The sequence below is a fragment of the Tursiops truncatus genome, chromosome 15 (genome assembly GCF_011762595.2).
Source record: "Tursiops truncatus isolate mTurTru1 chromosome 15, mTurTru1.mat.Y, whole genome shotgun sequence".
Taxonomy (NCBI): Eukaryota; Metazoa; Chordata; class Mammalia; order Artiodactyla; family Delphinidae; genus Tursiops; species Tursiops truncatus.
In genome coordinates this window covers 17496469-17519679 of record NC_047048.1, presented here as the reverse complement: position 1 = coordinate 17519679, position 23211 = coordinate 17496469, and the positions used below count along the sequence as shown (strand labels likewise).

Below are 23211 nucleotides of genomic sequence, written 5' to 3'. Positions count from 1 at the left end.
ATCAAATGGAGAAAAATCACGAACACGGACATAAATGACTCCTTTTGTTTGTTCAGTGCCTCTTGCAGCACTCAGATGGGTCTGTCAGCTTGATGGCGGGGGAGTGAGGGGAGGTGGTGGATTGGCAAGGAGACTACAGAAAGTGAAACCCCATGGTGAAAGATTGTCGTTCTTTTCTTTTCTAAAAACATTTCATCTGTGCCTGTATTTCATCTCAACCAGCCAGTTTTGAAAACACAAACAAGCTGGCAAAAGGGCTGTTTCTCTCTGCCTGGCTGGCAGCACTTCACACTCAATGTTAAAGGCCAGAACCCCTTTCCTGATTGTGGAAGAGAATCAGAGGGTCCTTCTAGAATCAGGGGGTCCTGGTTTCGAATCTCCTTTGGTCCTTGCAGTGGGGCCTGTCTGGGCTCTTAGAGGCCAAGTGCCCCCCCCACACACACACACTGTAGTCTCTGTCCATTCACTGTCAAATAAAAAAACAAAATCAGACTTAGTAAGGGGAGACTTTGATTTGAAAGGATGATTGCAAAGGGGGAAAGGGGCTATTGTAACAGAGACAGTGCTGTGACCATAGTTCTGCAAGCATCTCAAGGATTAGGCAAAAGAATTTTCCTTTTATAAGAGGAGAAAAAGAGGCAAGAAGGAACTGGGAGGTTGGATGAAAGGGAGGCATGATGGGACAGGAGGTCAGGGAGTGTTTTATCCTGAGGCCGGTCTATTCTCAGGAGGGGCTGTCTGCAGGCTCAGGCTGAGAGTGGGCCAAAGTTCAGGGGCCTGGAGGAAGGAGAGAATTTAACCAAAGTTTAGTCAACAAGTGTCAACAGGGAATTCCCTGGCGGTCCAGTGGTTAGGACTCCATGCTGTTGCTGCTGACGTTGCGGGTTCAATCCCTGGTCGGGGCACTAAGATCCTGTAAGCCAAAAAAAAAAAGTGTCAACCGACAAAAAATGTACAACCTAAACACTGAGAGTTATGTTTTATTCGGGGACATTACTGAGGACTCCAGCCCAGCATATAGCCTCTCAGATAGGAACTGTTCCAAAGAAGTAAGGGAGTAGCCTAGACATATAGGAGTTTTTGTAAACAAACAAAACCTATGTAGTCAAACAGCAAAAGATTACTGCTAATCACAAATATCAGACATCTCACGTTAATGATTTCACTGCTTTTCCATGTTTGGGAAGATGCAAGAGTCTGGGCTCATTAAAACGATTCCTTTGATATGCATCTTAACTATCAAGGGCCGGTATCCTGTTTTTCTGCATCCTGAACTCTCCTCAGGGTGCACCGGTAGGTGCGGCTACAGTAGCTGACGGCTTGATGGCAGGCAACACTTTTCTCATCCACACAGGAATTTTGCTCAGAATGATTGGTGGAGACAAGCAGTTCAGCTAGTTACTTATGAGGCAAAGAACAGGGATTTGGAGGCTCTGTGGCTGGCCCTGTCATAGGTAAACGAAGTGGGCATCCATGAGTTCCCCTAAGTCACAGGAGGAATGGTGGTTCATTGCAGCAAGTACCTTTCCAGAACAAAAAAGGGTAAGGGGTCTTCCTCTAACCTTCACTGTTGCCAGGAGCACAGGGCTCAGGTAAAATTCAACGCTGTCATCACCCAACTGGGGATGATAATTATGATAGTACTATCTACAATTTTCATATTTTAAAAGTACCTCGGAAGTGCTTGGTGCGTAGTAAATGCTCAATAAATATTTGTGAATCTCACCCGTGAGATCTGGGAGGGCTGGGTAAGTTGATTCAGTGTGTTTTCTTTGGTACCAGCACAGTACCCAAGATCCACTGATCAGCTGAATTGGCCTTGAGCAAGCCTCAGTCTCCCTGACAGTACAGTTACTTTTTTTTTTTGGCTACACCACGCAGCCTGCAGGATCTTAGTTCCCCAACCAGGGACTGAACCTGGACCCTCAGCAGTAAAAGCACAGAGTCCTAACCCCTGGACCATCAGGGAATTCCCAGTTTCCTTGACTGTAAATAAGACATGATAATCTCCACCTCACAGGCTTGTGAAGAGAATTACATAATTTGGAGGAGTCTAGGGGGCCCAGACAATGCCTGACACATCTCTGGTAACCAGTGACAAAGACTCTCTCTTCAACTTAACTCTGGTCGGACTCTTCTGAGACCTCTTTGTAACTACACCTTGCCCTTGGGCTCCGTCTTTGATCTGCTTTGTCTAGTTTTAGCAAGAATTCTGCTGGGTCAGTTTAGCAAAAATCCCTTACCCTTCATATCTGATCAAAATCCTTATCCTTCACCCTTGATATCTTATCACCCTGGCGTGCCATCAGCAAAAAACCTGGGACCTTGGTTTAGCCAGAATTCCCCTTACCCATTATGTTTCCTCTTAATAAGTTTCCAACCACTGACCCAGATCCTGCTCCTTGGCTATCAATCTCCACTTGTCCTTGCTGTATTCAGAGCTGTGCTCCCTCGCTCTCCCCTATCACAACACTTCCGCCCCTCCCATCGCAGCAGTCCCAGTGAATAAAGTCTGACAAATACCACAAATAAATTTTTCTTTAACACCAGTAAATAAATTTCCCTCCTATTTCCACGTGGATTCCAAACGCAGTATGAGAACTTTCTATCGCCTCTGTTCAATGCTTCAAAGGGCCTAGTCCTTGGAGACCATGGGGAGTGTGCTCAAAACCAAAACCCCCAGTGACGCCCACACCACTCAGCACCACGCTAGCAGGGGCAGAAGGACGGACTCTGACTCCTAGCCCGCCACTCCGTACTGAAACCCTGAGTCCTCCTCACTCGCACAGGCCGTGGATGCAGCACTTGGGGGTGAACTTCGAAAAGTCAGGATCTGCGACTTTCCGAAAGTACGAGTATTTGACCACTTTATCTCACTGAGCCTCGATTTACCGCTCTCTAAAACAGAGAGAAAAATCCGAGTTGTACGATTAGATAAAATGGTAGATGTGATTGTACACGAAGTTATCGTTACAGAGGCAATCGCAGGTGTTACCCACTTGGAAACAGAAACCGAGGCGAAAGCCCAAGCCTAGGCTGTCGCTCCACCCTCCGGCTTTTAAATGGGGCGGGGCGGGGCCACGGCATCGATCACTCGGCGCTCCTCTAGGCACGCCTTGGTGATCGATACTCCTCGGGCAAGCCTCTGACTACTCGGAGACAGCCGGAGTATTCGGTCCAGAAGGAAAAGTCGTCGCCGGCCTCCGACGACTCGACACTGTCCAAACTCGAGACAGGTGAGTTTGAGCAACTCGAGAGGGGGGGCAGCTCCGGCTCCTTAGAAGCGGGGAGGCCGGGCTGAGAGGGGAGGACTGCGCAGGCGTAGCGTGAAGGGGTGAAGCAGGAAAGGACGGTCTCGCGCGTGCGCTTTGGGAAGCCCAGGGCGGCCCTTCAAAGCAGCGAAACCGAGCCGGGGGGTGGGGGGGTGGGGGGGTGGGGCAAGAACCTGGGGTAGCGCATGCGCTCTGAGAACGCAGGTTAGCCGTTCAACTCCAGCGCCTCCAGGGGTAGGAGGAAGGCCCTGCGCGTGCGTGGTGCGCTTCTTACGCCAGTTGTTTCTTTTTGCGCGTGCGTGAGACTAGGCTGTCGTGTCCCTGCGCGGTTCTTGGTGTCGCGTTGATGCGACTCTAATGCACTTGCGAGGCTTCCGATTTCCGCCGTGTTTGTAGTGGCAGGTGGTTGCCGGCTGACCCTCCCGGGCCAGTCGTCTTTTGTCGGTCTGGAGCTAGGTCGACTGGGCACGCTTAAACCATTGGGCCCCAAATGTGGACCAAGGGAAATGAAGCCCCGGGGGAGGCGCCGGGGAGGGAAAAGGTGTGAGACCTCGGGGTGGAGGGTTGGTGGGTTACGTAGAGCCCGCCCAGCCCGCTCGTCGTGGGGGACCCAGTGGGCCCTGTGCATGTGGTCGCCTGGAGGACGGGGGTGTCTAACTCGATAGGGGTTAATTCTGAGCGGAGATGGGTCACCGTGCCCAACAAGTTTGGAGTAAATCCAGGGGCAGGAGGTGGGCAGGTGTTGGGGCCACACCGACGGCCCAAGCCCGATCCTGTCTGCTCGTTACAAGACTGGGCAGCCTGGTCCCAGAAAGCCAGATTGAGGCCGACGTATTCTGGGAGGCGCTTTAGAGTTTTAAAGATAACTTAAGAGAATTCTGGGATGACTGCGGTGGCTTCCTAGAAGGCTTTATTTTATAAACGTCAGGAACCTACTTAACTAACAGCCAACCAAAGGCCAGCTTACATAATGCCCTCTATCTGGATGGTGAATTCATGAAGTCAGGACCTGAGTCGGGCTGTTGTCTACAGCCTGTAGTTGGCTTCTTGGTGTTTAACGTAACCAGCAAGAAGCCGTTTATGAAGTTCAGATTAGGCTGGTTTATAAAGCCAAGACAAAAGCCACTCTGAGAGGTTAGCTCGTACAACCTTGGTCTGACCCCCTTTTCAAGATGATTTCCTATGCCAACAAACAGTCCACTGAGAAGAGCAATTCTATGCTGCCTGTACCTGAGCTTCCTGTGGAAGCTGTCTCATGTCATGAGACCGGTACAGACAAGTGGCACTCCAGAAGGTCAGTTTACAAAGCCAGGACACACGACCACTCAGGGCACAAGACCTTCCTCTGGAAGATTTGTTCATTTAATACAACCTTTTATAAAAGGCAATTCACCTCTACCCTCACCCCCTTCAAAAAAGCCTTATGTAACCAAGAAGAAGTCTTTTAAGACCAATACCTGTCTAGCCCTAGGAGACTGACTTTAAAGTGAGGATACAAGGCCACTCAGGCTTTTTCATATGGCCTGTGATTATGGGGACCATGGGTCTCAATGTGCCTGGAATAATGCCAGTTTATGATTTGTCCCTGAAAACTACTATCAGTACTTCCAGTATTCAACTTGTGTAAGATGAAATTCCTACGTGCAGAAATGGCAGTTCCAAACAGTGAAAAAAAAACATTGGCAAAAATGATGAGAGTAAAAGATTTTGCAAAAGAAAAACGTATATTTTACCAAGCTAAATAAATAAAAGGCTTATATATAGCATCCTGGTTTGTATGATAAATTCCGTAGTTAATCCACCTATACCTGCTAGAAGGCTGTTTATGCAAGTTGCTTATCCCTTTTACGTGGAGCTCTGGGAAGCCAGTGTAAAGGCCAGTTTGCAGTCCCACTCTGAAAGACTGTTCACACAGTTTACCCTTGATTCCCTCCTCTGGAAGCCTCGTTCGTTTAATACAACCTTTTATTAAAAAAAGGCAGTTCAGTGAGGAACTCTGGGAAGCAAATCAGTAAAGCCAGGCCATGAGGCTACTCAGGCTGATACCTTACTCCAGAAAATTGCTTGATACAATTGTCAAGAAACCTTTCTATCAGACTAATGTGTGGGGAATGCTGGAAGCCTGATTTGTAAAGCCTGGACGTGAAGCCATTGAGAAAGGCAGCGTTATGTAGCCTCTGCCTGACCTTCAGTGGAAGGCCGTACCAACTGGTTGGTTGTTTGAAGGCTGCTGGTTACAGCCCACATGAGGCCAGCTCCTCTGGAAGGTTGTTTCACACAGCTGACAAGAAGGTGTTTCACCCAGCCAGGGAAGGACCTTGCTCCTATAAGGCCGTTTCAGATGGCTAACAGGAATCATGGAACATAGGTTTGTACAACTAAGACAAAGTCCAGCCTTCACCTGGCCCTCAGACGAGGGCCCAATATGTAATGAAGCCAGTTTTTAAAACAGGTCATGAGGCCACTTTGGAAGACTTTTATGTAACACGCTGTGGCTCCTCCTCGGAAGGCTGTGTGATTCGGCAACTAAAAGGCCAAATCATGAAAGATTCTGGGAGGCCGATGGAACCAAGCCATACATAAGACTACTCAGGTGGGTGGTGGCCAGCATGGCAGCTCACCGGGTTGCTACAGGCTGCAATTGTAAGCCCCCCCGGGAGACTAGTGTTTAAGATCAATCGTGAGATGCACAGGGCCGTTTCAGGTGGCTAACACAGAGGCAACCTGCAAAACCATTTTGAAAATGAACTCACAGCCATCCCGAAGCTCTCACCTCTGAAAGGCTGTGTCGTGCAGCATCAGCGTAAGTCTCTCTGAAGGCTTTGTTGTAAGACGTTCACTGAGGAACTCTGGATTCTATTTTATGTGGCCACGAAGAGGCTGTTCTGTACAGCCAGCTTGAGGCCCTCTCTCCCAGAGGGCTGGGCCACATGGCCATCAACCTGCGGCCCTCCCCTCAACCAGCTGGCGAAGCAGCACATCAGCCGCCTTACCAGGCCAGTTTATGAAAACCAGAGACCACCTTGGGAGGTCATTCTACAAAGCAGCACGTGGGGCCACCTTAGAAGCTGGCTTTGTGAGGCCTTTGCGAGGGACTATTTTGTAAGGTCACCCTGGGAGGCCAGTGTACAAAGGTTAAAATCTGTCCCAGGGAACTAGTTTATAGCCCATTTGAAACCCTCCAGGAGGCTATTTTCTAAGGCCACCAAGAGACCAATTTACAAAGTTGGTACATAGGCCCTAGCAGAAGCCATTTTTGTATTAAGGCAAACAAGCCGTCTTCTGGGAGGCCTTTTTGTAGACCTTTGTGAGAAGCCAGGATATGAGGCCTCTGAGGCCTTTTGCACGCTCAAGGTGAGATTTTTCGAAATTGCTTTATGAGACTCATGTGAGACACTCAGGGGATGAGCATTGAGGCCACCCAGGAAGGCCAGTTGGTGGGTCCACGTGCTGCTTTGCGTGTGGCTAGTGGATAAGACCATGCTGGAAGTCTGCACTGTGAACCTTTTTTTTTAAAATATATTATTTATTGATATTAGTATAGTATTTTTTAATAAATTTTTAAATTTTTATTGATTATTTTTGGCTGTGTTGGGTCTTCATTGCTGCACACAGGCATTCTCTAGTTGTGGCGAGCAAGGGCTACTCTTCGTTACGGTGCGTGGGCTTCTCGTTGCAGAGCACAGGCTCTAGAGTGCACGGGCTTCAGTAGATGCAATACCTGGGCTCAGTAGTTGTGGCTTGTGGGCTCTAGAGCACAGGCTCAGTAGTTGTGGTGCACGGGCTTAGCTGCTCTGCGGCATGTGGGATCTTCCCGGAGCAGGGCTCGAACCTGTGTCCCCTGCATTGGCAGGCAGATTCTTAACTGCTGCGCCACCAGGGAAGCCCCGCACTGTGAAGCTCTTAACGAGACCAACACAAGACATTTATGAATCTTCTAGGAGGCTGGAGATAGAAATCATCCTGGCGGGCTTGGGCCAGGCCACTCAGGCTCTCTGAGTCCTGTCATGCAGTAAGCCAGCTGGGAAGGATATCCATTGTGAACCCGGGACTGAGCTGGGATCTAAAGCTGCAAAAGCTGATGCAGTCCTCATGCCCGAACATGAAGAGTGTCTGAGTGGACACTGCCACTTACTGTGAAGTTTTGGACAAATTGCTTAATCTCCCAACTCTCACTTCATTCATCTGTAAAACCTCACACTGTAGAATTGTGAGGGATATGTTAGATAATGTACATAAAACATGGAGCATTGGGATTTCCCTGGCTGTCCAGTGGTTAGAACTCCGTGCTTTCACTGCAAGGCCCCGGTTTTGATCCCTGTTCTGGGAACTAAGATCCCACAAACCGCGTGGCACAGAAAAAAAAAAAAAAAACCAAAAAACATGGAGCATTGACATGGCGCATACGGAAGGGCACTGAGGTTGAGCTTAATCTCAGTTCTGTCTCTGCACAATCGATTGACTGTGGTCTGGACTTTTTTTTCTGGACTTTAGTTTTCTCATCAGCAAAATCGGAGGGTGGGGTTGCAGGGGAAATGATCACATACACCCCTGTCCACTTCACAGTATGTGAGGAACAAATAAAATTCGAAAGCGGTGCTGGGGATAGACTGCAGAACTGAGAAAAACTCTGAATTACTGCACTTACTTTAGGACAGGCCCAGGAAGAGGCACCTCAAAAATAACAAGCGAGAAGGGTACACCCTTCTCTTATGTGAAGTGATAGGGTTTTCTCATCTGTAGAATGGGGAGAAGAATAATTCCTTCCTCAGAGTTTTCTTGAGAGTTAACCCAGATGTGCAGCTTCATCATGTGCTGGCTTGTGATCTTGTGGCTCCGGTCCCTCGTTTATAAGATCATGGATTTGTGAGCTAGACTGCCTGAGTTTTAAATTTCTGCTCCACCTCTTATTAGCTGAATTGCTTTGGGACATCATTAACTTCTCTGCTTTAGCTTCCTTATCTGTAAGATGGAGATGATAATAGAGAGTTTCTGTAAGAATTAAGAGTATATATAAAGCGCTTGGAGCACTCCTGGCTTTACAGCAAACCTTTGTAAGTACTTTATCAGCTTCGTAGGGTCATTGTGGGGGTGAAATGAGGCAAGTATTCTGTCTGCTGAAATGAGCTGAAATGGAGCCCAGCAATAGGAATGGCTTGTCCGAAGCACCCTCAGGGACCATATCTCTAGCATCCCTCACACATCTTTGTTTCTCTGTCTACTGCTAACGTGTTCACACACATTAGAGCTAAAGGGAACCATGCTTTCTCCTCCTGTTCTTTGGTGTGAGTTATAGATGGAGTCCCAGCATGTCCAGGAAATCTGGTAGGAGTGTTTATTATCTATTGCTGCGTAACACATCACCATAAATTTAGTGACTGTAAAACAACACACGTGTATTATCTCTGTTTCTGTGGGTTGGGCGTCTGGACAGGGTTTAGCTGGGTCATCTACATCAGGGTCTCTCACAAGGCTCCAGTTACGGTGTCAGGGCTGAGCTCTCATCTGAAGGCTCAGCTGGACAAGGATCTAAGTGCCTGTGGTTGTTGGCAAAATTCAGTTCCTGGAGGGCTGCTGGACTGAGGCCCTCAGTTCCTAGCTTGCTGTTGGCTCTAAGCCACCCTCAGTTCTTTGCCACATGGGCCCCTCCAACAGGGCCACTTGCTTCATCGATGCGTGCAAACCAAGAAGGCAGTAGAGAAAGTCTGCCAGCAAGATGGAAGGTCCAGTCTTATATGACCTGATCCCAGAAGTGGCATCTCGTCACTTTTGCCATCTTAGACCAAAAAGTAAATAGCTACACATACCAAACCTACACACCTGTTGGTTAGAGGCAAGTAATAATCGTTTTCTATCGCTGATATAACAAATTATCACAAACGTGATGGCTTAAAACAAAAATTTGCTAGCTTACAGTTCTATAGGTTAGAATTTAAACATGGAACTAAAATCAAGGTCTCAGCAGGGCTGCATTCCCTTCTGGAAGCTCTAGGGGGGAATCCATTTCCTTACCTTTTCCAGCTTCTAGAGACCACCCACATTCCTTGGTTTGGGACCCCCTTCCTCCATCTTCAGAGCTGGCAACATTGCATTGTCTAACTATTCTGTAATCACGTCTCCCTCTGACTCTGACTTTAGCCAGGAAGGATCCTTTCAAGGACTCCTGTGTTAGGTTGGGGCCAGCCAGGTAATCCAGTATAATCCTATCTCACAGCCCTTATTCTTCATCACATCTGCAAAGTCCCTTTTGCCATGTTAGGTAACAGACTCACAGGTTCTGGGGATTAGGATGTGGACGTCTTTGGGGGACGTTATTCTGCCGACCACTCAAATCACAGGTCCTGCCCGTACTTAAGGGGGTTAGATAAGCGTGTTCGTAACAGCAAGCAGGGATCATTGGGCTCTCTTGCGCCTTAGGGTGACTTTCTTCCCTCACGAGAAGCGGAGCATGTGATGGGGCTTTATCACAGCAAGTCTTCGTTCTTGCCTTCACCATCCACCAGTGGCTCTTGAGTGTCAGTTACTTTTAAGGGTCAAATAAGGTTCTTTTATTATTAACCACAGAAACCCTGGTTGACATAAGCAAGAAGAAATTTCTTGGGAGACTGTGGGGCCCACAGAATCGACGGAAAGCTGGAGACCTGGGCTTGGAAAGGACGAGAACTAAAGTGCATCCTAGGAATTGTGGACAATAATTGTGAGGCCCTAGCAAGAATAGTCTGGTCCAGAAACTGCCACTAGGACAAAATGAAATGCCAGCTATCTCTGGTTAAGCTGACCTACTTAAAGTTCACATGCAAAGGAGGCAACTCATTGTCTAGCTTGGGTCACATACCCACCCCTTGGCAACATCCCACCAGACTGATCTCAGTGGGTATGATGGAATTTCTCAAAAGGAGATGGAGGTATGTTGTCAAGAAAGAGAAGAGGATTCTGAGCCACCAGAACTCAACAAATACCCTCTACTATGTTCTCTGCCATCTGTTTCCTCAATAATAGAAGGAAGTTACTGCTTCATTCAGGGCAGGATAACTGCTGCAACAAGCATCAACACCGTAGTGGCTAAACACAACACAAGTTTAGCTTTTGCTCCGGAAGCATTCCAGTGTGGATATTCCTAGTTGGGGGGCTGTCTTATGGCTCTGCCATCCCCTAAGGCCTCAGAGTCTTTAGCTTCCAGCCAGTGGATAGGGAAGGTGTGGAGGATCATACAGTGTTTAAGTGTTTATGGACCAGGCCTGGAAGGGGCATGCGTCACTTCCATTCATTAACTGGAACAAGGTGCTGTGGTCACATCTAATTACAAGTGAGAAATGGAGTCTAACTGTGTGCCCAGGAAGAAGATGGAATGGGCTTTGGTGAGCTTAAAGCAAGAGTTTGTTTTTGTAGATAAAGTTTTATTGGGACACACCATGCCCATTTGTTTACATACTGTATAAAGCTGCTTTCACACTACAGTGACAGAGTAGTAGCAACAGTGACTGTATGGCCTGCAAAGCCTAAAATATTTGATATCTGGCCCTTTACAGATAAAGTTTGTTGACCCCCAGCGTAGAGCAGTCTCTGCAAAAAGCATGATGGTCCCTACTTCTTAGTATCAGATGAGATAGGGCATATGGCAGCTGTTAGTATAATGCCTACAACATTGTAGTGCAGATAAATCACCGTAAGTTGTGAGCAGTAGAACCTATTCACATGTTAGTACTTATTCCTAGAGACTGGCCTGCCATCTGTATATGATGTGCAGGCTAAAGTCACTAAAGGCACCAACTGTGGTAAACCTTTTCGTATAGGATTTATGTATTTCCAGGTTTCCTCCAGAGACGTTAAGATCTCATTCTTTCAGTAGTCCTAATTGAGTGCCTACTATGAGCTTGACTCTGCAAGAAGCTCAAGGGCTATTCAAACCCAAAACACTCTCAGAGCATCTTGGCAGGCTTCACATAGGGGATCATTTAAGTTGGGCCTTAAAGGTTGGTTAGGAGTTTGCCAGAGAAGAGGGGTGTTGGAGGCATTTCAGACAAGAATAATACATGTTACTCTCTGAACAAATATGGGTCCGGTGCCCACTGTGTGCCTAGTGTTACGCCAGGCCCTGAAGATGCAGTGGTGACACCAGACAGATAGGGACCCTGCCCTCACAGGTGCCCTCACAGGGCGGAGAAGACCATTGTTGAAGATTCAGTGCAGATGAGATGTGTGTTACATGGGACAAGTCCGGAAGGCTTGGTAACCTATAGGGGTCCAGGTCTGTGCGTGGTCTCTCTCTCAGTCTCTCTTTTTTCTTAGGAAAATAGTTTATATATTTTTAAAATTTCAGTGGTTGACATTTTGGCCACTGGATGTCATCACAGATCTAGCTTGTTTTCCCCCAGTCTTATTTTATGAAAATGTAGAACTGTAAATATGTAGGCATACAACGTGGTGTTTTGCTGTAACTTATCTTTCCCCCCAGCACTCATCGGACTGAGCCGGCTGGGCTGATGGCGGGGCCGGGCGCGCTCTGGGAGGCCCTCTGGGCACTCCTGCCCCGCACGAAGGAGGAGCTGAAGCTGGAGCTGGGAGAGAAGGTGGAGGGCAGCGTGGTGACACTGCTGCAGGAAGCCGCTGAGCTCTTCTACGGGGACAGGAGGCAAGAGTGTCTGCAGACCTGCGAGGCGCTGCTCGACTACTCCTGGGAGAAGCTCAACACAGGGCCCTGGCAGCACGTGGACAAGGGCTGGCGGCAGGTGTACTCCTTCAGCTGCCTCCTGAAAGCCGTGTGTCTGTGCGCGCCGCCGGGGGATGCTGCCTCCGTGGCCGCCGCCCTGAAAGCCTGCGACATGGGCCTGCTGATGGGGGCGGCCATCCTTGGGGACATCCTCCTTAAAGTCACTGCCGTCCTCCAGAAGCACCTGCTCTCTGGAAAAAGGCCCGCCCCCGGCCCGAGCCAGGAGCCGCTTGGCATAAAGGTATCCAGGGGCGGGGGGGGTGGGCAACCGCCACTGACCGCACCCAACAAAATCCATCAGCCCTGTTTTCCTAGAAGTCACAGGTCAGCTCTCCCCTGGGCTGAAGCCCCTGGCGTGCTGACCCCTCTGGTTGAAAAATGGCATCTCCATCGATTTGGAAATGGAACAGCCTCTTGTCTCAATTTTTTTTTTTTCCCAGTTTGTGCAAAAGCCGTGCCCCTTGGGGAGAGCAGGAGGGTGAAAGCTTTGTGGTTCCTGAGAGGAATGGCTCAGAGGGATTGTGTGGCCGAGCCCTGCAGCCAGCGGGAGCCCTTCTCTTTCAGCTTCTTCCTGGCCCCTTGGCTGAGGTGTCACCCACTTTCCTGGCTGCCTCTGTCTTTGTGCTGCTGAGTTTGGATGAGACACTACAACTCACGTGACTAATCGGTCCTGCCCCTTAGATACTTGGCCATGTCCTCACTGGTGTTTAAGTGCATGTGAGTCACTGAGGGTGGTTTCCTCAGGCTTCACATCCCAGCACTGACACGCGGACCCACTCACAGCACCTCTGGGCAAGTCAGTCACCTCCTCTGAGCCTCAGTTTCCTTATCTGTGAAGTAGCAGAGTGCTGACCCCCGGAAAAAAAGGGCCGAGACTGTACTGGACACTGGGTGAGGGAGTTACGGGGTGTTTTCGACATTTTTCTAAATATTTTCTTGTTTTCAGAATTCCCTACAGTGAGCATTATTTTTCTATAAGAATAATGCAAATGGATGTCATAAATACACCATACATGTAACTGAAATAAAAAGTGAGCCTATAAACAGGGAAGAGAAATTTGCAGCAAAGCTGTCAGAGAGGAGATATCTTTATTGTATAAGAATTACACAAATCAACAGGGGAACAGAAAAATCTGGGCCCCAGGAGGTGGAGAGACCAGACACACGAACAGACTGTTCACAAGGAGGAAACAGATCTGTTAAACATGTGGGAAATGTCCAACCTCACCTCTGGTTTAAACAAACAAACAAACAAAGCAGCCGTTCTTGGCTCTGAAACTATCAGATGAGATTTTATACAACACCCAGTGTTGCCAAGGGTGCCACAGGGCCAAGGGCATGGGGTGTTGGTGGACCTTTCAGAGGGTCGGGCAGACGTGCGGATCAAGGGACAAATATCTGTCCCCTTGGACCAGGGGTTGCACCCACCCTTGCCCCGGCCAGGGCTGTCCCAAGGGATATGGCGGTGGCTTCATGGCCAAGGTGGTGTTCGCGGTCTGGAGCAGTGTATACAGTCAAGGGGGTGGGAGCTCAGGCTCTGAAGGCAGCTGCCTGGGTTCACATTCCTGTGCCACCCCCTGCTGCCTGTGCCACCTCCATTCCCCTGCCTGTAGGAGGGGCTTTGCTCGGCAGCCTTACTGAGCCCCAGCGGTGGCCCAGATGTGCCGGGAACCAAGGGCGTGGTCCAGACGCCCGTCCTGGAGCTGACATTCTAGTGAGGATGTGAAAGAATGTCTTCTCCCAGGTGGTGAGAAAGGGGGGGAGGCTGCTTCAGACAGGGTGGTCGGGGAAGGCCTGTCTGACAAGGGAGTACAGGGAAGTCAAAGTCTACACTGGGGACAGTGAGAAAAGAAGAGGCAAATACAAGGCCTCGCACATCGCCTGCAGGGAAGAATGTTAGCTGTCGCTGCCGCCACTGCGTGAGTGTTGAGAACGGGCCTGGGGTCCAGCAGGGGGAGCAGAGGGAGGTGACAGGTGCCAGGCGGCAGTGCTGGGTGCTTTACGTGTGAGGTCTCGTCACCCAGTGGGGTTTAACGTGTGGGGAAACGGGCTCAGAGACAGTAACTTGTTCAGGTCCCTCAGCTGGGAGATGGTTAAGTAAATGATGAGGCAGCCACTCAAGACATTGCAAGGACTGAGTGGCAGCATGGAAACTACTTTAGAGAAATTATTGGACAGAAGAGGCAGAGTTGCTTATTCATCGTGAATCTTAGAGTGGATCAGAGATGCATATGTGTGGACAAAGTGGGAAAGGAACATACAGTAATGAGAAGAATCCTTGTATGTTAGATGGTGGAGTTTGGGATAGTAAGTTTTCCTCTATGAAAGCAATATATTAGTTTTATAATTAAACAAACATTTTAAATGAACCGGTAGAGAAGAAAACATCTTGGTATCGTGAAAGGTCAGTAGTCGCAGTAGCAGCAGTAAAACTGACAATAAATGTTAACTGTTATTATTGTTACTAATGACACCTCAGCTGTCTTACTACCATTGATGCAAATTCCTAGTGGAATGCCTCGAATTTTGGCCTTTCTGCAGTTGTTGCCATCTTGTTTTGTCTTTAATTTTGAACAGAAAGCAAGGAATGACCACGTTCCGATTCCAGATATGACGTCAGAAAGCACGGTGCCCCGGCTTCACTGTCCATCCCTCCAGTATTTCAGGAAGCATTTCTTGGATCCAGGGAGGCCTGTGGTCTTGGAAGGTGTGGCCAACCACTGGCCGTGCATGAAGAAGTGGAGGTGGGTGTCTGCTGAGGGCGGTGTGGTTCCTCTTCCCAATTTAGCATCCCCAGAGACCCCCAAATTCCTCCTCCCATCCCCAGGTGAATACAGCCCCACAGACACTTCACTGGCAGTGAAGAGAGATGGATGGCCGAGGGGCTAAACAGGCATTAAAGGCACAGTGCTCTGAAGCGATGCCAGAGGTTGTAAGATTCTTAGCTTCTACAGCTTGCCGGCCCTAAGCAGTTTTTAAGGAGTGCATCATGGAAGTCCAATGTTAAGTCCATTATGCAGTTTTGCAGGATCTCAGGAATTCTGTGGAGTTTCTTAGGGGTTCCTGAGCCTTGAGAGTAGAAATAAGAACCCAAGGGCTTCCCTGGTGGCACAGTGGTTGAGAGTCTGCCTGCCAATGCAGGGGACACGGGTTCGATCCCTGGTCCGGGAGGATCCCACATGTCGCGGAGCAACTGGGCCCGTGAGCCACAACTACTAGAGCCCACTCAACTAGAGCCCGTGCTCCGCAGCAGGAGAGGCCACCGCAATGAGAAGCCTGCGCACCCCAACAAAGAGTAGCCCCCGCTCGCTGCAACTAGAGAAAGGCCGCAAGCAGCAACGAAGACCCAATGCAGCCAAAAATAAATAAATAATTAAAAAAAAAAAAAAGAACCCAAGACAGCCCCACCCCCTCTGCGTGGGCTCCAAGGGCTCCTGTGTTTATTCTCTCCTCATGTCTGTTTCCAGTCCCTCCTCAGATTCATGGTGGCGAGGTCAGATCAGGCAGCTGGACAGTAGCCTAATTTTGAAATGAGGAGGCGTGTCTCAGGCAGGTGGATGGAGCCAGGCTGTCTCGTGGCAGTGGTTTTGCGGAGGGAGTGGTTCCCGCTGACACTTGTGTGCTTGACCACGCAAGGCGGGCACATGCCATGTCTTCCCTCATTGTCCCCTCCCTGGTTCCTGTGCGACGGGCACTGTCATTACCCACAGTTTGCAAACGGGGAACAAGGGCTCAGAGAGGTGAAGGGACTTGCCACAGGTCCCCTGGTGGGTGACAGGCAGGGCTGGACTCGGCACCAGGCCACCGGAGGTGAGGACCCAGGCCCCTCACCACCCCGCACTGTCCTCCACTGGCCCGAAGAAGATCTCTGCTTGTGACAGGGCGAGCAAAGAGCGAAGTTGAAAGGCGCTAGGCAAGCAGGGAAATAGAGCTGCCCAGCAAGAACCAGATTCATTGGTTGTATCTGCAAAGCTGCCCAGCGCCAGGTGGGCAGGTGACCTCGCCTCTCTTGCACCTGTGTCTCCTCAGCAGTGAATTGGGTCTTCCTCCACCTCGTTTGTGCCAATGAAAGGAGACCAGCGTAGCACATTTAGCAGGGCACCCAATGGGTGTTAGCATACGATGGCGATGCCAATCCCTGTTTTCCAAATAGTCTGGAGTACATCCAAGAAATCGCTGGCTGCCGCACCGTCCCAGTAGAGGTCGGTTCCAGGTACACGGACGAGGAGTGGACCCAGACGCTCATGACTGTCGATGAGTTCATCAGCAAGTACATCAGGAATGAGGTGTGTCGTTTGACTCCTGTCCCCTAATACTTAGGAGGGAGGGGACGCGTTACATTTGGACAAATAACTTCCATGTGTCGCCAGGGGAGGTTTTGGAGGAGTCAAGAAGCTATTCTTTAAGGGCCTGTGGTCAGTAGGCTGGCCAGCACGAGAAAGGCAGGCGGGACATAAGGTTCCCATTTCAGGCCCTTTGTTTTTTGGAGGTTTTTTTTTCTTTGTTTGGGTTTTTTTGGGTACAATTTAGTGGGTTTTGGTATATTCACAAGATTGCGCAACCATCACCACTATCTAATTCTAGAACATTCTCATCACCCCAAGGAAACCCCGTACTCATTAGTAGTCACTTCCCATATCCCCTTCCCCACCATCCCCAGGCAACCGCGAATCTGCTTTCTGTTTCTATGGATTTGCCAATTCTGGACGTTTCACATCATTGGAATCATATAATATGTGACGACGTGTGTTTGGCTTCTTCTATTTAGCATAACGTTTTCAGGGTTCATCTCTGTCGTAGCACGTACCAGTGCTCCGTGCCTTTGTATGGCCGAATACTGTCCCTTTGATGGATAGACCGCATCTTGTTTGTCCATTCCTCAGTGGATGGCCGTTTGGGTTGTGTCCACTTTTTGGCCGGTATGAAAAATGCTGCTGTGAACATTCACGTACACACTTTTGTGCGGACGTGTGATTCTGTTTCTCTTCGGTGTATACGAGGAGCAGAATTGCTGGGTCAGATGGTAACTCCGTGTGTAACCTTTTGAGGAACTGCCAGATTGTCTTCCAAAGCAGCTGCACCATTTTGTCATTTCTTACAGTGAGGGCCTTGGGTGTCTTCCTCTTCCTGATACCTGTTGGCCACTCTGGCCGCAGTTTGGGTCAGTGGTGCCCAGCATCCCATCTGCCCCGCCCCCATCTGACCCTTGCAGAGGCCCTCGGGCATCTTCAAAGAACCCCTGAGCGTCGGGGAGCCCGGTTTGTAAAACACTGATCTTTGAACTCATCTGATTGGTAGAAATTTTCACAAAATGGTCATCTCCAGTGCAGGCAGTTGTAGGAAAGTGGACTCTCACATTAACTGCTGGTGAGATTGTAAATGATGTAACGCTTGGGAAAACAACGTGGCAGAAGCTATTGAGATTTAAAATCCACGTACTCCCTGACTGCATTGTTCTCCTCTTGGAAGCATGTAAACGTCAGGACCAGAGCATTCGGCTGTTTATTGAAGCACCGCGGCAGAACCACCTTAATGTCCACCAGCAGGGGGATGGTTGAATGAATAATGATGCATCCTGTCTATAAACATGCATGCATCAAAGGAGTGAGTCACATATGCGTGTACTGACCTGAAGAGGTCGTCATGGTATATCACTAAATGAAGAAAGCAGACGTCACAGTAATATAGATTGTATGATTCCATTTTTATTTAAAAAAATCCTTATGTGTGTACAGCCCCTTCACGTTTCATGTGAGAAACCTGAGCCCCGGGGCTCAGGGTGACTTACTCAGGGCGGAGGCAGGGCCAGATCTGAGTCCCCCCATCAGCCCAGTCTTGCTGGCTGGCAAGGGATCACATTCGCCCCCGGGTCGGAGGAGGGGGTACCAAGCAGGCCGGAGACGAGGGCCCTCCAGGTGACGCCTAGGACAGGGTGCTGAGAGCCAGCCACACGGGCAGCTCTGAGGAGGTGTCCCACGACTAACGGGGCTTTTCTGTGTCGCCTCTGGTCTTTCTCCCGTGGAGTAGCCGAAGGACATCGGGTACCTTGCTCAGCACCAGCTCTTTGACCAGGTGAGTCCGAGCCCCTCTACCCTTCACCCTCTCCCCTCCTCCCACCTCCCTTCCTAGGCGCTGGCCCCGGAGGGTTGGAAAGGGGTCGCAGCCTCGTTTGCTCCCCAGTGGTACTGCCCCCTGCGGTGAGCAGGGAGGCCCCTGTGCCGCTACCCGTGCCCTACTCGCCAGCGGACAGCAGGGGAGCAGAGCAGGCCCTAGGATGGCCCCCAGGGGATGGAGTCTAAAGCCCAGGCAGGTGTGGTCAGAACCGAGGAACAGGTCCCCCAGGTGAGGGTGGCAGGCTGTGACCTGACCCAGAACGAGCGAGTGGCCGCTGACCTGGACTCACAGAGTTCCCTGGGCAGGGCCTGGAGCCGCCCTGACCACCTTTCGGTCGTCTGCTTACGAGGCAGGCTCCCGGCACCTGGGCCTGTGTGCTGTGGCAGGGCCCGGGTTCCACTCCTCTGGGTATCCTGACTGGCTGGATGGAGGACCCTCAGGACGAACTGGTGGAGACTGAAAGACGAGGGGGCCGTGGGCTGGAGCTGAGGGGAGGAGCAGGGCTCGAGGCCGAGGCCAGTCCCAGGGAGAGGCGCCTCATGAGCCAGGGTCGGAGGGCAGAACGAACCCCACGTGCTGGGCGCGTCCACCAGCGTGAGAGGGTTTGGTCAGAAAAGCAGAGCGGGAAGCCGAAGAGGGAGGCTGGGGCCAAGCTGGCAGGGCCTTGAAGGCCAGGCCAAGACGGCGAGGAGCCTGGGACGTTTGTGAGCTGGAGGGTTCCCACTCCGAGGTGGTATTCCCGGGAGAATCCAACAGGGGCGCCGGGGGATGCAAGGAGAGCGCCCAGGGGAAGAAGAGGGACGGTGGCAGGCTGCGCTAGCTCTGTCTCCGTCACACATCCTCCCCTGAGACCGTCCAGGTGTGGCCCAGACAGCGCCAGCGTCCTGGCTTTTAGAGGTGCAGGGTCCATCCTGGGCCGCACCCAGATCAATGGCACCAGCATCACCCGTCACCCAGACCTGCGTCAGGTGGGGCCCGTAGCCGCCAAATGCAGAGCTGGGGAAGTGCTGGCAGGAACCAGGACCGTCTGGCTCGTGGGGAGTGAGGAGATGGGGCTGTGCAGTGCTGTGCAGGATGGCCACAGCTGAGTTGGCAAAGGACAGGAAGAAAGGCCGCAGAAGGTGAACAGGGACTGTCTGCGGGGGGCGAGAGGGCGAGGGGGTCCCTCCCTCTCTTTTCTGCGGTTTCCAAATCATCTATAATGAGTATGTATAGTCCTCATAACGAGAAGAACGAGACTTTGTTTTCAAATGCAAACAAAACAGAACAAAGTGAAGTGTAGCGTGAATCAGATTCATCCTGTGCTTTCAAAGCCGTCCAGTTAGGATGCCGAAACGCTCAGAGGAGGGCTCACCCTGGGGAGCCCTCCGTCCACCCCTTGCCTCATCCCCCGCTCTCCTCTTCGCTCTGTACTTGGGGGGTGGCCCAGGCTGTGGCCCTGGTGGCGGGCGGCAGATGGCTGCTTTGTAGGCCCCTGTGCACGGGCGCTGAACCCTGCCCTGGGGACGCAGGGACAAAGGAGACAGTCGCTCTCCTGCCCCGTGGACCTGAAAAACACACGTATCTGATGGTAATGAGCGCCTTGAAGGAAAGGAGAAATGTACCCTACAAAGGAGGCTGGGCGGGGCAAGGGCTCTTTCCATCTGATGGTCAGGGAAGGGGTCTTGGGGAGGTAATGTCTGAGCAACAGCCCAAAAGATGAGCAGTAGGTACCCAGCCACATGGCAAATATTTTGCCCATTTCTTTTTTATTGGGTTGTTGGTCGTCTTATTTTGAATTTTAGGAATCCTTTATATATGTTCTGGATGCAAGCTAGTTGTCAACTGTAAGCATTGTGGGTATTTTATCCCTGTCATCAACTTGCATTTTATATTCTTCTCGTGTCTAAAAGGACATGACAAGCGCCATGCCAGCTGGGAGAGCAGCAGGTGTGAACTTTCACCTTCAAGGGGCAGGAGAGTTCAGCATGGCCAGAGCCGAGCGCATGAAGGGGAGGGAAGTGGCAGATGGGGCCTGAGAGGGAGATCAGGGCTGGAAGAAGGATGGTTTTCTTAATGTGAAGGGAAGTATTTCCAGATGGCTGTGGCACTGTCTGGGGAGGAGTTGAGGTGACAGGTGTGGAAGCAGGGAGACCACTAGAAGGCTGCTGCAGCGGTCTAGGGAGAGCTGACGCCGTGCGTGGAGAGACGGGGTTAGGACGTGTGTGAGCTGCCAGCACCTGACGTGGTGGGCGTGCAGAGATCGAAAGAAAGGGAGCAGCCCAGGAAGACTCCTAGTTTGGGACCCGAACCACTCATTAGATGGAGCTGAGGCATCCTGGGGGACTCGGCAGATGTGGTCTTGGCCAGGCCTTACGCCACAGCTGCCCAGAACGGGCAGTGCTGGGCGGGAGGCGAGGTCAGGGGCTGGGTGTGTGCCCTGAACAGGGAAGACCTGGGTCATTCGGGGTCAGGACCACAGCCAGTGGGAAGCTGGGGTCCCTGTCCTGACCGGGGGGCCCCAGTTGGGGATGTGCCAGCCTTCAGGAGCTGCAGGTCCAAAGTTACAGGGGGGCAGGAGGTGATGGGGCCAGGTGGGCTGTGTCCTCTTGCCCAGGCGTCCCCATGTGAGGACTCGTGGGTCCTGAGTCCTGTCCTCTCTTGCTAAGTAAAGAAAAGGGGGATTCAAGTTGATCAGGCCCCTGCCACGTGATCTCAAGAGACCGGCCTGTCCTATCCCCTGGTCTCAGTCATAGTGGGGCTCGGCCTCCCAGGGCCCCTGGAAGCCACAGGTCAGCTTAGCTCCCTGTCCTGGAGCAGCTTCCTCGGGAGCCCTAACTTCACAGCCTCCCGGAGGCCCCTGATGCCGCCACGCAAAGGAGCAGCACGAGCTCGCTTCCAACTGGGCCGAAGGCCATGAATGGTTTTAAGACTTCCACACTTGACCACGTCGCTTTTTTTTTTTTAACCCAATTTTTATTATTTGTTTGTTTGTTTATTTTTGGCTGCATTGAGTCTTCGTTGCTGCCTGTGGGCTTTCTCTAGTTGCGGCAAGTGGGGGCTACTCTTTGCTGTGGTGCACGGGCTTCTCACTGCAGTGGCTTCTCTTGTGGCAGAGCACGGACTCCAGGCCCGTGGGCTTCAGTGGTTGTGGCGCGCAGGCTTAGTAGTTGTGGCGCACGGGCTTAGTTGCTCTGCGGCATGTGGGATCTTCCTGGACCAGGGCTCGAACCCATGTCCCCTGCATTGGCAGGCGGATTCTTAACCACTGTGCCACCAGGGAAGTCCTGACCACATTGCTTGATGCCACCAGCAGCCTGGCATGAGGGTGCCCCCTTTACCACATCCTCACCACCACTGTGTGTTACCACTTTTTCAACTTCTGCTAATTTGATCAGTGGGAAATGATGACAATGTTTATTGCTAATGAGACCGAAACCCTTCTTTATATCTAATTCATCTTTATGTGTGATCTGCTTTTTGTCCTTTTCTTATTTGTATACCTTATGTATTGGGATCCTTATTATTTTTCCTTATCAGTTTGTGTGCACTCTCTACATTAACCTTCCTTTACACAGTTCAGATGGTTCCCATTTCACTCCCCAACTTTGTATTAAGTAACTTCTCTTAAATGTACCAAGTGTGATTGCTTTACCATTAGGAAATTTTGGAAAATCTTCCCTTCCAGAGATTTCATTAACTGCTCAGTCCCATTTTCTTTTTGTTTTTCTTTAATTTGATGTTCTAAAATTAGAAAATTGCAAGCTGGTTTATTTTTAGGTACAAAGCAGTGGTATCAGGTTTTTAAGAAAAGGAAACAAAGTTAAAATGCATATGACGTGGAAAGAAATCTGAAAATAAAATTATAACCCTTCCCTAGCAATTATGTATTTACTTTTTAGAATTGATTTTTAAACTCCTATACAGTAAAATGTGGCTACAGTCATATTATTACACAAGAAGAGAGTGTGTATCGGCCTTCTGGGAGAGTCAGTGGACTTCTAGGCTGCTGTGTCCCACAGGCCTGGTCTTGAACCTCCACGTCTGCTCTGACCCTACAGATCCCGGAGCTGAAGCAGGACATCAGCATCCCCGATTACTGCTGCCTGGGCGCCGGGGAGGAAGAGGAGATCACCATCAACGCCTGGTTCGGTCCCCAAGGCACCATCTCCCCGCTTCACCAGGATCCCCAGCAGAACTTCCTAGCCCAGGTTGGAGCTGCTCAGAACATCGGCCTTCCCCCTCCTCCTGGCCCAGCCACACGCGGCCTGGCCACGTTGTCCACATTTAAACACTAAAGAGATGAACCACTGACAGGGACGTGGACAGAGTGAAAACAGAGAAAGAAAGGTACCAGGCCTCAGCGGGGGGCCCTCTGCCTGGTCGGGGCGGCTTCCAGACATGGCTCCTGCATCGTCTGGGTTCCCAGACGCCTCCTGAGGGCAGAGTGGGGCTGGGCGCCATCTCCGGATGGAGCAAGTGCCCCGACGGCTGCCTCTCCCCTGCCGTCCATCAGAACCAGGCCAGCTTCTCCTGCCAGAACCCTCCAAATACGGGGAACCTGCTCAGCCAGTGGGTGGTTTTATGGAGACCCAGATAGAGCAGCGCGCCACGTGCGTGCGTGTATGTTGTAAGGGGAGGGGCACCTGTTATAAAACCACCTTCCGTCGCAGGAAGAGAGGTTTGACAAGTGAGAGTGTTCTTCCAGCCCGGGGACCAGTCCCCAGAGGCAGCAGAGGGGCCGGGAGCCAGACCGCCTCTCAGCCTTGCGAACGTGGCCATTCACTTAACCTCTCTGTGCCTCCATATCCTCACCTGTAAAATGCGGGGAAAGGATAAACCACCTGGGATGGGTGTGCTGAGGCTCAGAGTTAATACACATGCAGCACTGAGACCGCGGTGCCACCGTCGAGGGCCTGTTAGCAACAGTAGCGCAGGCAGTGACTCCTAACCTGACGCGTGTGCTGGGCGCGGGGCGGCCGGGGCGGCCGGGCACCTGCTGAGGAGGGCGGCTCTCTTCCTTGCAGGTGATGGGCAGGAAATACATCCGGCTATACTCCCCGCAGGAGTCAGAGGCCCTGTATCCTCATGACACGCACCTTCTTCACAACACGAGCCAGGTGGGCCTGGAGGACC

At 51.0% G+C, this 23211-nt stretch overlaps 1 protein-coding gene across 2 annotated transcripts in view; it reads left to right on the top strand.

Moving 5' to 3' along the window:
- Positions 1–3102: 3102 nt before the first annotated feature.
- The window catches only part of KDM8 (lysine demethylase 8), a 46132-nt gene continuing 26023 nt past the window's right edge, over positions 3103–23211 (top strand). For both annotated transcript variants that reach the window (XR_012326065.1, XM_004315765.4), the window contains exons 1-7: positions 3103–3236; positions 11728–12223; positions 14560–14726; positions 16136–16268; positions 18010–18054; positions 22137–22286; positions 23103–23195. Coding sequence is in view for 1 of the 2 variants with exons in the window: in XM_004315765.4 (XP_004315813.1) it covers positions 11756–12223; positions 14560–14726; positions 16136–16268; positions 18010–18054; positions 22137–22286; positions 23103–23195 (1056 nt within the window). In the remaining variant the exon portion in view is untranslated. The remainder of the gene's footprint in view (positions 3237–11727; positions 12224–14559; positions 14727–16135; positions 16269–18009; positions 18055–22136; positions 22287–23102; positions 23196–23211) is intronic.